At 44.1% G+C, this 16,548-nt stretch overlaps 1 protein-coding gene across 2 annotated transcripts in view; it reads right to left on the reverse strand.

The window, feature by feature from the left end:
• Window positions 1-11,343: 11,343 nt before the first annotated feature.
• The window catches only part of LOC309796453 (glycine receptor subunit alpha-4), a gene marked incomplete at both ends in the record, with an annotated part of 30,938 nt that continues 25,733 nt past the window's right edge, over window positions 11,344-16,548 (reverse strand). The window contains one exon of one of the 2 annotated variants that reach the window (XM_082609576.1): window positions 11,344-11,433. In XM_082609576.1, the coding sequence (XP_082465702.1) occupies window positions 11,344-11,433 (90 nt within the window). Of the gene's footprint in view, window positions 11,434-13,478; window positions 13,770-16,548 lie in introns of those variants that run through there. The other variant, XM_082609577.1, reaches the window with a different exon arrangement.

The following is a 16,548-nucleotide window of genomic DNA, read 5'->3' on the forward strand; positions in this document are numbered from 1 at the left end:
TCATCATGTCAACTCATCCATAGTACGCATCAACCAACAGAGATGAGAATTGATTTCCCCCAGTGTATACTGACTCCTACAATCTGAGCATTGCCTCCAAGAGGATGCCTTGAGCCCTTTTTCAGAGATAACTATGTTCGTGCTTATAACCTGCACTCACAGTCCTCATTTTACTGGGAATGATAAAAGCTATGCCTTTTGAAAATTTCAGCTGTCGTATTAAAGAGGACAAACCAGTAGCACTTAAAGTGCTGTGTCTTTAAATTGTTGAAGTGTAATGATGGGCACATGGGGGTTCATTATACTAGTCTTCCTACTTTTGTGTGTTTTTTGAAGGTTTCCATAATAAAACAGTTTAAAAAGACAAAAAAAAAGTAAAATTAAAAGTGCTTCATCAGTCCTGGGAAGGAGAACACACATGGGATTCTCTTCTATTAACCAAGGGCTTGGGTGATAACATTTAGTAGGAAGGTACCATGTAAAAATATGGGGGGGGATTTTAGATTGAAAAAGCCTCTGTGCTGGAAATCCTGAGAAGGTCTCCTAGAAGGGGAGACTCCTCCAGTCTGCAGTCCCTCTCTACCGGATCCCTGAGGAAGTGTTGCTATAATGAGCTACTGCAAGTGAGAGAAGTGAATCATCTCCCTCGGGCCTTTGGGAGTGGGGAGAGGGTGAAAACCAGGAAACAGGCTTCAGCTAATTGGTGAAAACTGTTAGCCAGTAGGCAGAGAAACACAGGCAAAGAGAACCTGGGGGCAAGAGAAGGGGCTTCATTCTCACCCCAGGTGAGTGCTGGAGAGGGCAAAGATGCTAGGGAAGGAGGAGACCAGGGAGCAGAGTATGTGGCAAAGAGGTCCTCACTTGGGTCTCAAAGGCTAGTCTTTTTTTTTTTTTTTTTTTTTTTTTTTTTTTTTTTTTGCTGTACGCGGGCCTCTCACTGTTGTGGCCTCTCCCGTTGCGGAGCACAGGCTCCGGACGCACAGGCTCAGCGGCCATGGCTCACGGGCCCAGCCGCTCCGCGGCATATGGGATCCTCCCAGACCGGGGCACGAACCCGTATCCCCTGCATCGGCAGGCGGACTCTCAACCACTGCGCCACCAGGGAGGCCCTCAAAGGCTAGTCTTTGAAGGCTCCAGGCCCCATCTGATTTGCAGGTTTTAAAACAACTGGGAAAGCCATCTGAAGGCAAAGATTACATACGCACGCGAGCGTCCAAGGGCCTGGAACCTTGTCTGCTCAGCATGGGAAGGCAGGCTCAATAAAAGTACACTTTGAAAACTGGGTGGTTTGGTTCTTTGTTGGTTGTTGTGGTTTTACTTCGACTGAGCAAACGAGGGTGTTGGTACACTGGTGGGAGTCAGAAGATGTGGTTGGAGAGATGGGGCACTGTTTGGAGTGTGGGGACCTAGGAGGACAAGTTCTTTCAAAGCCCTAAAGTTGAGGTAGCATGATTAGAGGCTGGGGCCAGAGAAGAGAGCAAGGGCAGTGCCTAAAAGGTACAAAGCCAAGATTCACCCAGCAGCTCCCAGGCCAGAGTTGTGGGTGGGATATCAGTGAGACCCAGGCGGGTGCAGCCAGTTTTCAATAGAGCTGGTCTGTGAAACTTGGCTGTGAGGACAGAAGAAGATTGATGTTTGCTCCAGCGTGGGGCTGTCAGCTGTGCTCACCGCCTCACCATGGTCCCAGCTGTAAACAAAAGTCCTGGCCCTTCATGGCACTGCAGAGCAGTCCAGGCTGGTGTAAGTCTCTGAGGACAGCTAGACCATTTTCTCATCCTGGCTGACAACCAGAAGACAGAAGAAACAATAGAAGATGGTGGTGGGAGAGGGGGCAGGATTGGAAGCGGGGTGAGAAGCAGTGACCAGTGGGAAGGAGCTGTTGATTTCGAATCTTAGGTCTTTGGATGCAAGTAGCCGAAATCTTGTCGGGAAAGAAAACCTTTTCCTTGTCAGCTTCACAGATAATAGTGAATTACAAAAGGAGGCCTGCAGGGGCTCTAGTGCCTCATTCACTCATTCATTCATTCAGTGAGTACCTTATGTGCTCATCACTGAGGTAGGTACCCTGGGTGATGCCAGAGTAATCGAAGACAGTTCATAAGTTTAAGGAGCTTACAGAGTTTGTGGTTATGTGTAAAGTTAAATAACACTAAATAGTGTATCTTTAAACGCTAAGTGACAAACATGGAATAGGAGTTTAGAAGCAAGAGAAGCCATATTTGGGTGTGATCAGAAAAGGTGGGATTTGAGAGGGCCTAGAAAGATAGACATGATTTGACTAGAAAGAAAAGGCACTTGGCATTCCAGGTTGAGACCAAAGCATTAGCAGAAAGGAGGACTGCTTTGGCTAAAGCAGATTACTGTGATGGAGATTCTCTTCAACTGCTCACCCCCTCCGGCTCCTCACCATGCCTAACCCAGCCTTCAAGTCTCACGTGAAATGTCACTTCTTCACAGAGGCCTTCTTTGACCTCCAGGACCAGGTGAAGTGCCCTTGCTTTATGTGCCCCTTGGACCTACTACATTCCCCTTTTTCCATCGCCATCTTCATGTAATGTCCTACTTTTGTCTCCCTACAATTTGTTTCCCACACTGTGACTCAGAATGTTCTTGGCAAAATGCAAATCTGTTTCATTTTTTTCCTTTTAAAAACTCCCTTTGTTCTCTTTTCCCTCCTTTTATGTCCTTCCTGCTTCCCTCCCTCTCACTTTCCCCTCAGGTCATATCTTAAATGTCCCTGTCTCAGGGAAGCATTCCATGACACCTCTTCCCCCAGCTTCTACCATAATCAGGTCAATTCTCCCTCATATATTTTCATAATACTTTTTCCCTTTTACTATTCTCCACTAACTTACTACAGTTTGTCTCCTCCACCAGAATATAAGCCCTCTGAGGGCAGGGGCTATGTTTCTTCTTCACTGTGTTGCCCTTGTAGTTAGTACAGTGCCTGGCATACTGTGGTGCGTGCTCCACAAAAATCTATGAATGAATCCAAGGGGGATGAGGCAATATTCATAGATGAAAGCCAGCCGAAGAGATTGTTCTCACATCTATGGGCAAAGTTTAAAAAAACTTTCAGTGCTTTTGATTATGGGATGAAGAAATCATTAGACAACACTGACTTTTTTTTTTAAGGCCGTGCCATGCAGCATGCAGGGTCTTAGTTCCCCAACCAGGGATTGAACCTGTGCCCCCTGCGTTGGGAGCATGGAGTCTTAACACTGGACCACCAGGGAAGTCCAACACTGACTTTGGAAGAAAACAAAACAAATAAAAAGCCAGTTCAAACTAACAATACCCAGAGAACTCCAACCTCAGCTTACCCTGAACCCTATCCTCCCAATTATCTTGTGGACTCATATTCCCTCCTTACCTGCTCCCCTACACCACTCCCGCCTCCAAAAACACAAGAAAACTTACTCATTGGTCCTTCCAACCAGAGAAATTTAGCAGTAGGGCCAAATGCACTTACTTTCACAGGTGCAATTGTTCATTGGGCTGGGATTTATTGCCCATCTCGGTTGTTTCAAACACTGTGCTTTTAGCTACAGATGAAGAAGGTCTTATTCCTACCTTAATGGGGTTCACAGTTGAGTGAACCTCTCATACTGATCACTCAATTGATACCTTCAAATTGCTGAGTGAAGAACTTTGCCTTACCTGGGCTCAATTTGGGAGATTTTTTAGGGCACTAAGAGCCTGCAAAGGAGCTGAATCTCAGGCGTTGGTCCTCTGCGAAACTGGGGACTCAGTGAGACACAAAGAATGGATGCCAATCCACACTAGGTTTTCACCCTTCCAGGAGGAGGCTAAGTAGCAGTGTGAAGAATGTCTGGAAGGGCAGTCAGGCAGTAGCCATTCTTTAACCTTATGAGGTTGTACCTAATAAGGCAAACGCACCTCCAGTGTACACCCCTTGAGTGAAACAGAGTGAAGGAACTCAAGGAATCACGGGAAAAGCAATTAGATTTCCCAATAAAAATTGAGGAGCTGGCCTGCCCCCTGAAGTGAGCTGAAACAAAAATGTGGCTCCGGGCTTCCCTGGTGGTGCAGTGGTTGAGAGTTCGCCTGCCGATGTGGGGGACACGGGTTCGTGCCCCGGTCCGGGAGGATCCCACATGCCGCGGAGCGGCTGGGCCCGTGAGCCATGGCCGCTGGGCCTGCGAGTCCGGATCCTGTGCTCCGCAATGGGAGAGGCCACGACAGTGAGAGGCCTGCGTACAGCAAAAAAAAAAAAAAAAAAAAAAATTGTGGCTCCAAGAAACCTTCCAAAGATCATCATAAAGCACCCACCTTCACCCTGGGGTAGAGGTTAGTGCCAGGGAATGGTTCCTTTTCATCTTAGATTTGGTTCCCAGGTGGTTAGGAACATAACAAATGGGGATGTCAGAGAGGCAGTGCACTCCTGCCCCTGACCCCACCCTAAGGGAGAGTAAAGGGAAGCAGTGGATACTGTTTTGTAGATACAGTCCTAACTGGTTATCTCTTTTTTTTTTTTTTTTTTATCTTTTTGCGGTATGCGGGCCTCTCACTGTTGTGGCCTCTCCCGTTGCGGAGCACAGGCTCCGGATGCACAGGCCCAGCGGCCATGGCTCACGGGCCCAGCCGCTCCGCGGCATATGGGATCCTCCCAGACCGGGGCACGAACCCGTATCCCCTGCATCGGCAGGCGGACTCTCAACCACTGCGCCACCAGGGAGGCCATAACTGGTTATCTCTTGGTTGAGGGATACCATCAAACATAGTGCCAGTGAAGTTTTGAAGATATATTCATTAGTTTTTACCCTTTCTCTCTCCCTTGAATCCTTTACCCTGAAAATGAATCCACCACCAGGATATCAGAGAGAGAGGAATATATAAGTAGCAGATAGACATGAATGAGATTAATTTCCATGACTCATTACTCTACTCTGTTAGGTGGCCTTATGTGAATAGGGTTCGTACACCTGAAATTTGAAATTCTAAGAGATGGGACAGGAAAGGTTAACTCCAAAATCAATGGAGTACTTTTCAAAGAAGGATAATGATGTATTATTAGTGAAGAGTCACATTATTTCCTTCATTAAAGGACAGCTTGAAGCTTAGGCTAATCAAATGGGCGATAATAGGTATGTTTCCATTAGGGAGAGGGTAAAAGAAGTGTAAGACTAAGGCCTTCACAAATAAATTCACAAAAGAACCCTGGACGAGGATACCCTGAGTTTGTAGAATTTGGAGCTTGGCATCACCATTTTACACCTGTACCATCCTAAGTGTTGGAAAGATTTGTGCTATCCTCTTTCTATGGGGACTTTGGACATCTAATGTGGGTATCAGCAAATTGATTAACATGGCAGAGGTTGGGGACTGAATGGTATCACAGGGACAGTTTCCTCAGCTACAGATTCCATTTGGCCTTGAATCTGCTGTAGTCAACTTGTCACAGCAGTCTCAGAAATGAGTCTCTGGAGCTAATAAATTATGACATACTTTGGTCCCTCACTTTCTATTCCATCCTTTCCCTTAACAGCTTCAACTAATTTGAAAAAAAAAAAAAGGAGTTACACTTAGGGCCTGGACTTTATCCTATCAGGCCCTCAGTGTCCCCATGTTGTCTGATGAGCAGACAAGACAAAATGATCTGGGAAGGCCCTTCCAGCTCTATTGTGCCAGCATCTAGAATTCTAAGACATTGTGATCCATTGACCCAGTTGCCTTATGGGAAATCCCATGAGAGATTAGTTTTCTAAAAGAGCCAATTGTTTGTTTCTCTGTGTGGGAATAGTGGTAAATGCAGTCAAGATAGCAAATGTGCTGCTGTGACCAAAGTTCCCAAGCATTCTTGCCCTCCTGATAGTCAAGGCTGTCTTTATAACAATGATTCTCACTGCCTGAAGTAGTTAACGATTAGTGTTAAATTGAGGACTGATAAGACAGATCAGTCAACAAGGCATTGTTAGTAAGTTTAAGGGGAGAGAGGCTGATAAGAATTCAGGACTTCTGTAAGTTGATAATTTGAGGAGGAGCTTAGAGTCAGAAAGATGCCCAAATGTTAGATTCCTTTGTCATGACTGCCCTTCATTTTGGCTTATTTTTAAAACACAAGGTCTTTCTATACTAGTATCCAAATAATACAGTTCTAACACCCATTGACCTGTTAAATGGATTACCTCTGAAATTTGTATTTAGATAATGCAGTTTTTTCCCCAAAAATTATAAAAGCAGCAGTAAACTCTCTCTTCCTCCCCCCACTCCTACCCCAAATGAAGTATTATGGTGAAGTAGGTATATCAGCTGAAAGTAGAGTTACTCTGACTGAATGTGCAAATAGTGTGTATGTGAGGGGAGGAGAGGAAGTGGTTACCTAGGACTCCTTGAAGCTGACTTTAAAAATTTCTGGCCCAGTAAATAAGACATTAAACTGAGAAATAGGAAAACTGAGAAATAGGGTTTTGGCTCTGTCACTAACTCGTTGAGAGACTTGGGTAAGTCGCTTGGTATCTTTGAGCCTCATTTCCTCATCTCTTGCATGAATACAGTTATTTTACCTAAAAGGTTTGCTCTGAGGATGACATGCCACTTAAAGTTATTTTACCTAAAAGGTTTGCTCTGAGGATGACATGCCACTTACGTGCTTTGAAAAGGAAAAGATTACAAGGATGCTTTTTACCTTGATAGTATAGTCCCTCATGACACAACCCTTGCAAAGTAAGTATAGTTGGTGAGAACTAATGCTGCAATTGAGTGGTTGAAAAAAATTTTTAATGTTTTTAATTTAAAAAATTTAAGGGCTTCCCTGGTGGTGCAGTGGTTGAGAGTCTGCCAGCCGTTGCAGGGGACATGGGTTCGTGCCCGGTCCGGGAAGATCCCACATGCCATGGAGCGGCTAGGCCAGTGAGCCATGGCCGCTGAGCCTGCGCAGCCGGAGCCTGTGCTCCGCAACGGGAGAGGCCACAACAGCGAGAGGCCCACGTATCGCAAAAAAAAAAAAAAAATTAAGTGCTCACTACTTAAAAAATTAGCTAGCAAAAACTAATTCATTTCATGCTGTGAGCTTGGTATGAGGAACTGAAAGATAAATACATTATAATTCTTTACTTAAAACTCATATTTGTGTGTGAGGGAAACAGAAAAAAAGAAACTCTATATAATCTCTCAAGTACAAATATAGAGCTATGTACAAGGCATTATTGGATAACCCAAATCTGTCTGGATGTTGGGGTTTTCACCAGAGTTTGAGTGAAAATGTGATATCTGGTTAGAGTCTTGATGGATGAGTAGGGGTACCTCAGGTGGAAGAGGTCAGAGGAGGGCATTTAGAGACATGGAAACAGCATGTGCAAAGGCACAGAGCATTAGACAGGATGAGTCATTGGGTTCAGGGATCTGTGGGTGGATCAGCTTGGTCAAATGCAGCTTGCATTTAGGGGGGTGAGGGAGTGACGAGAGAAGAGGCTGGAGGCGCTGGCCGGGGCCAGAGCAGAAAATCTCTTGGAGGTCAGTTTAAGGAATGTGGCCTCTTTCCTGAAGATAATAGGGAGCTATTGAAGGATGAAAAGCAAGGAAGAGTTTCCCAAAGATTTCTGTTTTAGAAAGGTCAAATTGGCACTAGTGTGGAGGATAGGAAATCATACTGTAATCAAAAGCTGAGCCAAAATGAGATCCGGGAGGATAGAAAAGGAGGGACAGATTTCAGAAATATTTGAAAGGTAGACCCAACAGGACTTGGTGATTGATTTAATCTGAGGGTCGTAGAAGAAGGAGTTGTCAAGGCTGACTCCCAGGTTTCTGGCTTAGGTGACTGGGTAGGTGGAAGTGCCACTCACGAAGATTGGGAAGAATGGAGGAGGAAGTTTGAAGGAGATTGTGAGCTGCTTGGCTCTTGACATGTTGAGCTTGAGGTCCTTGTGGGCACCCAGGTCGGAATGTTCAACAGAGAATTGGAAAATAGGACTAGAGCTTTGGAGATTCGGAACTGAAGGTAGAAATTTGAGAATCATCAGCATACAGGTTACCACAGCCATGGAAATAGTTGAGAACAGCCAAGCAGTAGGCGTGCAAACAGCCAAAGATGAAATACTGGAGTATGAGAACAGCAAGAAGCAATGACCAGAGGGCTGAGAGAGGAAACTGGAGAATTAAATCCAAGGGAGAAGAAAATTTCAAAGAAGGTGTGACAGCTCTGACAGATGTTACAGGAAGTTATGAAAGATTAGGACAGAAAAATATTGACCTAATACACAGCAAATAGGAAGGCAGTGTGAGGAACATGAGATGGAATGAGGGGGAAGAAGGCAGAGGATAGACTGCAGTGTGTTAAGGAATAAATGGTAGCTGTGAGGTGTGTAAATGTCTAATAAGGACATCCCTTTAAGAAACGTGATGATGAATGGAAGGAGGGCAATAAATCAATAGGTAGAGAGAACTTCAGGGTCAAATAGAGGGTAGTTTTTACTTTTATTTTTTATTTTGAATGGGAGAGACTTTCCCTCTCTCCCCTCTCCTCCCCTTTTGTTCCTCCCTCTCCCCCTCTCCTCCTTCTCCTCTTCCTTCTCCTCTTCCTCCTCCTCCTCCTTCTTCTTCTCCTTCTCTCTCTCTGAAAAAGCTGAGGTTCAGAGAGATTCAGCCACTTGCCATGGTTACATAGTTTATAAGCATGTTATATGCCAGCAGGAAGAACCCAGTCACAGCAGAGAGACTGAAAATATAAAAGAGAGGTGATTTTCACTTGACCTTTTTTGTGAGTGTGGACTCAGCAAGATGAGATACACAAAATGGCAATCTGAAGTTCCAACCAGGTCCATGTGCTAAAAGTCTGACAGAGTACGATGATTGGTCTGGTCATATAATAGCTAATCTTCGCTGAGCAGTTACTACGTGCCAGGCACTGAGTTAAGCACTTTATCTACATTAACACATATAATTCCCACAACAACCCTATGAGGTAGGTACTGTTATCGCCTTCATTGAACAGATGTGAAAATTGAATCAGAGAAATGTTCAATGATTTATTCAAGGCCACATAGTTGTGTGCTGGATCTTTCAGAGCCTTCAAATGACCCCTTAGAGGAGGAAACTGATGCTGAAGGAGATGAAGCCATTTGTCCAAGAACCCATATCTAGTGAGTTGTAATGTAAGCCCAGGCTCTGTCTGGTACCAAAGCCACGCTCTTAATCACTACACTGTCATGAATGGTAGCTATTAAAATAGACAATATGTGCACATTTTTCTAGATCCAGCTCTGTAAGGCAAAATGTTCCCTGAACTTAAGTAATAGTAAAACTTGCCCTTATTCCAGGGAGCTGAGAGCGAGAGCATGTACTTCCTTGGTAATGTACACGGTATAATGCAGCCAGGGCATTTGTAGAAAGCATCATGGTGAAAGGAGAGACTGTGAAAAACAGAGCTACTCAGGTGGGGCAGCAATAGCTGAGTTCTCATGTGACTTTTTCAGGTGGCTTTATGACAGCAGTAGTACTTTGTTCTTCCATGAAGAGAATGCTCTGTGAGCAAGAAAGCCCCTGGCTCAGATGTCCTTCCTCCTCCTGGCCTAAGATTTGATAACAAGTTGTTCTGATGCCACCAGTCCAAGTTTGTAGACTGTAAATAAACACTATCCTAGATGTGAAGTATAATGAAGCAAGGAATGTGAGGTGAGAAAGAACAGCCTAATTGCTATCCCTTTAGGGATGACTGGCTCTCTGGTGGGACAGCATATGGAGCAGGGAGAGGCAGATGGTTGTACTGCCAGAATCCTTGCTCCTGGACTCTCTTGTCACTACCAGAGTTTTCATTTGGTGATTGACTTTGAAATATAGCTTGATACTGGTCTTCCTATTTAGAATATTATTAATGTTTATTCAGATTGTTATCATTCTTTATTCAGTAATGCAATTTACCAGGTTTTGATGTCTTCTGAACTTCGGTTCTGTTATACCCAAGGACCAGCTTGGTTATGTGTGTGTGCATGCACAGGTGTGTGTAAATTTTATTTGATTTTATAAGTTCCCTTCCAAGTCTATTTTTCTGTGGTCAACAGGTTAATGGAAAGCAAATGAATAGAAATGTGGTATATAATAGGTCATATGAAAAGTCATGCTTTCATTCTACATACACATACTGAGCATTGCTATGTACCAGGATCTGTGTGGGTTAGAAAGTTGTGTAAGATGCATTCCCTGCCCTCAAAGAGCTTGTTCTACATTTCTTCCATTGAGCAAGGGATAATACTAGCTGGGTTCCTAACCCCTTGGTGGTTCCCATGTTTGGCTGATTTGTTTTTCACCAGCAAAGCAGCCTAGGAAGATCTTTAATCCCAACATAGTGAATTTGAATTTAAGATTTTGACAGCCTGAAATGACAAGATATTAATAATAATTATAACATTGATAATAGTAAACTGAGAATGGAGAGAGGCAAGTGGGGACACATATAAAGGTTCCTAGGAGGTGATATGTTCTGGACTAAGTTGGGATATTTGCATGGCTCAGTGAAAAGGAAAAATAATGTTAACAGTCAACATTTCAGCTAGAAGAGTGTCGATTCTTTGGTGACAGGTGGGGAAAGAGGCTTATGGGAGAAAGTAAAAGGAATAAATTTTATTCACTACCTTTCCTCAACATAAAAAATTAAAAAAGTATGACTGTGAAATTTGGGAGAGCAAGTGGCCCTGCTAGTGGATTGAGAGGAAAAAAGAAGACAGACCACTGGCTCTCCAAAGAGCAGAGCAAACTGAAGAGAAGATGAAGGCGCTGATAGCCTCAACAACAACTGAAGAAATAAAGCCCTTTCTCTGGAAAAACATATGTATAAAATATTTAATTGACATTAAATATTAAGAATTAATGAAAACACCAAAACACTTTATTTATGTAGAAATTTTTTCCCCTTTAGAAAATATGCTGTTTTAAAACTTAAAATCATTTCATACGTGATCCAGGGAGAAAGCAGTGTGGATCTCTAGCGGTGAGTACTATCAGAATGATGGTAGATGGAAATGACCTCCAAATGAGTCTCTTATATTGCCTCCTGCCAACTCACTGTAAGAAGGGGCCAAGTTCAAGAATTCCATGATTGGAATGGATTGCTAGGTGTCAGACACTTCTAGTGAGACCCGCATCCCCCCCCCCACAAACTTGTGTGGGAAGGGTGAGGAAAATGGAAGCTATTTGCACCGAATTCTGACACCCTGTGTCTCCCTTCTCCACTTGCCAGCTCCGATGGGGAGGGAGAGTACCTTCCACCTGGCATTGCTTCTGAGTAGCTTTGTGAACTCCTTTGGGCTATTATGTTGGCTGGTACTTTGGCTTCTTTGGCTCCCAGCACCAGCTGATGCCCTGAGCTGAGTCCCAGTTGGGCAGGCTCTATTGCTCAGTGCTGTAGCTGTCTCCAGAGCATTGTTCTTGAGACTTCCAACAGGGCAGATTTGTGCAGTTGGCCCATCTGGACAAGATCTATAACAAGTAGAGCTCTGTGCAATAAGCTCATCTCCATAGTCCACCCCCCCCCCGCTACCCCCGCCTTCGGGCTGCAGCAGCCTGACACCCCAGCCCCACCATAGAGAGTATCAAAGAGATACTCTCTGCTCCTTTCAAAGGGGTATTGCTTGTGGCCTTTCATTGATTGGCACTACCTGGGCAGAAATGGGAAAACAGGGATTCTCTGGCCTCTCAATTTAATCTCCTTTCTTTAGCCAGTCCTTTAGTTTTGAATCTCCTTGGCCACCAGAGTCATAATTAATATTTTCAATAAGGTTAATTTCTGGTCCAGCTACCCTGATCAGCCCAGAATGCTCTCCTCAAAGCCAAGAGACAAGAAGAGTATCTCAGTGAACAGGAAAGAGCAGCCAAGCTCAACAGGAAAAAAGGGGGAAAGAAGCTGAGCTCTTGGTTTGACTATAGGATTTGCTTTGGTCATTGGATTTATTGACTTTCCATTTTGAACACCGTTTTGAGAAAGGGAGTAAAGGAGGGAGGGGAAAGGAGGAAGACGAGAGAGAGAAAGAGAGAGAGAGAGAGAGAGAGAGAGAGAGAATTAGACTCACATAGTAAATTATTGTAGGTCCAGAGAAAAAGTCAAGATGTTAGAGATCATTTGATCACTTCTGTCTTCCAGTTGTTTAGCTCAGCACTTTAATCTTCCCTTTTTCAGTTTTTCACAGTGGGTCATTTCAAAGGACTCAGAGTACCAGGCCCATGCTTCCCCATGTCCCTGTGGTATGTCAGGTCTGATATGAGCCCTTCGCACCCCCTCTATTCTGACATTTCTGGTAGCTTCAACTCACTGCTTCCCCTCCTCACTGTAGAAGGAGAAAGGAAGCAAGAGAAGGATTAAGAAATAACTCCAACTTATGTTTTTCTAACTTCTACAACTCCATCCTGAGATTGGCCAAGTCAATATTTGTCCAGGATAGGGGTCCTCTATATACCTAGTTCCTCCCTCCTTTAGGAACCTTGAAGCCCACTTTATCCCAGACAAGGTTACATGGCACTATTATTTGCTCACTAAAAGGAGCAAATTGGAAATGAGGGGTCCAGGGAAATAAAGAGACTTTGGAGAAAAAGAAGAAACAAATAAAAGCACAGCTGACAGAAGATTCCCTGAGGATAGTTTCTGTATTGTACTCCTCCTAGGTCCTACTGCTTTGGATATCACTTTTCTTAAATGTTTCTAGCATCGCTGAGTAACTTTCTTGAAGACTAAGCATTTTTCTCTTTTTGCACTCCATAGCAGTCAAACACACCCTGCTGCCATGTTAGTTAGTTAGGGAATAAAACAAATATTTCTGAGACCAGGAAATTCAGGTAGATCTGGAAGGGTGATCTCTCTGAGAATCCAAGATTTCTGACCTCATTCTGACAGTGTTGAGCTTCCAAGGAAACTTGAAGACCTCTCTGTTGGGTCATATAGCAATGCCCTACCCCAGTGCAGCTGATGACTGTTCTAACCTTGCTGAGAGATGGGGAATCTATCCCCTTGCCTTCCTCCCACAGTCAAGAAAACCTGACTAGGTCACACAGGGCAGCACTTGTGGATGGGAAAGACTCCCTATTTGAGCCTGTGGTAGAAGGTACAGAGGGCACAGTAAAGGTCAGGCTCTGGGTGGGAGGTGGCAGGGCAAAGATTGGTGCAGATTAAGATGACAAATGCCAGAATCTAGTAGCAATGGTCTGAATAGTCTCCACCAGAGACCTGAAAAACATAGAAGCTCCAGTCAGGGAAGAAGGTCATCCTGGCCCCAAGAACATGGCCAAACCTTACTCTCATGAGAAATGGGATAGTATGGAGAAAATCTGAATTAGGGTAGGTAAGCCATCTTTCTAAGTAAAGCCACCATTGGCACCCTGCATTGTAGACCCACATAGCTTTGGGATTGGCTGTTGAAGTTCTGAGTGGGAGATCAGGAAGGAACTGTTCAAGCCCTTGATGGAATCTAATGCATGGGGAAGCCCACCCAGGAGGAAGCAGGAAGCCAACAGCTGGACTCTTTAGCTCCTATTCACAGTGCCTGGTGGATATCTTCTGACCGTAGCACTTTATAGACAACCCAGTAGAAGATGTTGAAGATGAGGAAAGTGAAAGGGAAGACAGCCCGGGAGATGGTGTCAATCCTCTTGGCCTGGTCCACGTAGAGTTTCCGCATGTTTTCTCCTTCCCTTAGAAGAGGGGCTGGAGGTTGGGGGCTATAAATGCCAGAACCTTCCATTGGACCTCCATCCCTTGCCTGCAGGCAGTGGCCCAGGCCATAGCCACGGAAATAAAGGCGACTTTCTCGGGTGATATCTTCCTCCTGGAATTACATGGAAGAAAAGGCAGAATTTGAGGTTACAGCTCTAAGGCAGAGGAATAGAGACCAGGCCACACAAATATCTCAGGTGGTGCTATGCAGACAGGGTGGCTGGGTACACAGGCCCACTGCATGTTTTTTTATGGCCACAAAACTACTCATGAGATAGATGTAGGTTAAGCAGCTATACGTGGTATGGACGGTATATGTTATGATTCCATTTGCAGATAAGCCCCGAGCGGCCTTTTTAAAATGCATAACATCATTTAGAGCCATCTAAAACCCAGTGAAGTGCCACCTCACCACGAGAGGGACATCTCAATGTCAAGTTATCTCTGACTGGTAATAAACAGAATAAACAGAACAATGAAACCTTTAGAAAGCACAGCTGAGATATTTAGACTTGGGAACTTGACTTTAATGACTTCCAAAAGCTGCAAAATTAATTCTGCTTGTACATAGTATCTTAAAAAAATGTTTATCTTGACTTAAAGCTGAAAATTCCAAAAGTTTCAGATAACCTAGTGGGCTATCTGAATTATTGTAAAGCTGATCATGCTCTTGCAGATACGTGTGCTTCTAGGGTAACATTTATTACCCAATACACATTCCATTCATGTACAATATATGCATTCTGATGAACACATTAACACTGAAGAGGTAAATTTTTATATAAGCATTAAGCAATGTAGCAGACTACACAAAGTTTGTCTAATAAATGACAGCTGACAATCTTAAGTAGCTATAACACAGCTGAGAGCCAGAAGGTAAGGCCACAAAGATAGATAGAGATCTAGAGAGAGATGGAGAGGGAGAAGGAGGGAAAAGGAGAGAGAGAGAGAGTGAGAGAAAGAGAGAGAGAGAGAGAACCAAAGCCCCTGAGTGATCAACAGAGAGAACTTTACTCATATAAGAGCCTTTCAGGGCCCCACTCAGAGCCTATTTACTCTTGGTTTCTATATAACCCAAACCTGCCCAATGTTGGCTACTTCTAAAGGACATACCGCCATCAGAAGTGGTGGTTCACAGCCTGGAAATTAGACAGAGGACAGGTAAGTATATACCAAAACCTAGAAATACTTCATTCAAAGATGGTTATAATTTTGTAAAGTACTGATGTTTACAGGAGTAAAAGTTTCAGCTATGTAAGAAATAACCTGAAGTGAAATGTCCCCTTGTGGGATGGTGCCAACTATCTTCTCAGTGTGTCCAGGGCTGAGGGCTTCCTGAGACTAGGAGCTTTCAGTACTAAAACAGAATAAGGCACATGTATGTTGAATGGATGTGACAGATATACATAAAATGTAGATAAAAGTAGATTTTACACATGCTATGCAGTTAGAAGGACATCATAGGGTGTTTATAATGAGATCTCTGTAGCTATAGTAACCCACTGAAAAGTGGTTTAATCGATGAGATGTTGGTGTGGTGGGTCCCAGTGAGCCTTGATTATGACAGCACTAGAAGGCCTAGCCTGTCACTGGGCATCAGAGGCAGACAAGCTTAGGTCAGAGATTTATCAACAGATCCCACCTCTTTCTCTGCTTCCTGTGGGCTCATAGTACAGACGTGGGAAAGGGCATCGGTCTTGCTCACTGCTGTGTCCCCAGTGCCTAGCACAGAGCTGGCATCCAATAGACACCCAGTAGACATTAGTTGAATGAATGAATGGACTGATGAACCACATGCCTCAGAGTACAGGACAGGGAATGGCTTTGTTCTCATGAAGCCAGCCTCCTCTCAGGATCTCAGACTGAAGAGTCTACTCAGAAGAGAATCTTAGCTACAGAGTACTTGGCAGAAAAAGCAATTACTCCTTGCCCCACCACTGCACAGGGTGTGATGCCCTTCAGCCTTTAGAAAGAGTGGCACTTTGGCATAGGGAAGGGTCTCTCTAAGTTTGCCCACCAGAGAGCCTTGCTATTCAATCCTCGATTTTGCCAGTCTCTGTGGAGAGAGTTGTACACGTGTAGGCCAGAGGCAATTCACTCCTGTGGTGGTGCTTTGACCCTGAGTTGTTGTGGTGAGGCAGCCTCAGTTCTCTCCTCAAAATTCTTTACATAACCTGTCACCACAGGCCTTGGCTCACCTCATCTGTGTTCTGTAATTCATTTTCACACTGTTTCTACCAGAGGGGTTGTGCTAGACCCATTTTATAGATGAAGAACCAGAGGCAAACAAAATATCTCCCACATAAGTGAAAAATGAGGGGGTAAATAAAATGATTTTTCCTTTTGCTTTCCAGTTCAGAGTCCCTCAGACTCCCTGTTCCCTGCTGCTCATACTGATCCTCTCAGCTCTCCAGCCAGAGGATACAATCATGGAATATATTTGTTTGCAAAAATCTCTGAAAGAGAAAGTTGAATCCAACTGCTCTTTCTGTTTCTATAGATCTAATTATTTCCCCTTTTCTCCAATCACAGTAAATCTAAAGGGAATTATTGGGAAATATTCCAAGGCTGGAAAAAGCTATTTCACACAGGAGAGAAAATATGGCCAATAGAATGTCACCCTTGGCTCTTTTTAATTTTTACACGTTGCACCACTTGTAGTTGGGGGAGCAAACATGAGTGGCCTAAAATTCAAGGGTGGGGATCCTGGATTTGGGTATTACCTATTTAGGCCAAATTCTGAGGTGTGTGTGTGTGTGTGTGTGTGTGTGTTTGGGAGGGACAATGGAGGCTTAAACTCCACTTTGTGGCTTCCATGGCTGTTGAAATAGAACATTTCTGCGGCAGATATCTATAGGGGAGGAGGACTGGGGAGCTAGAGAGGAAAGATA

This window comes from Mesoplodon mirus (assembly GCF_964341445.2).
Source record: "Mesoplodon mirus genome assembly, chromosome: X".
Classification (NCBI taxonomy): Eukaryota; Metazoa; Chordata; class Mammalia; order Artiodactyla; family Ziphiidae; genus Mesoplodon; species Mesoplodon mirus.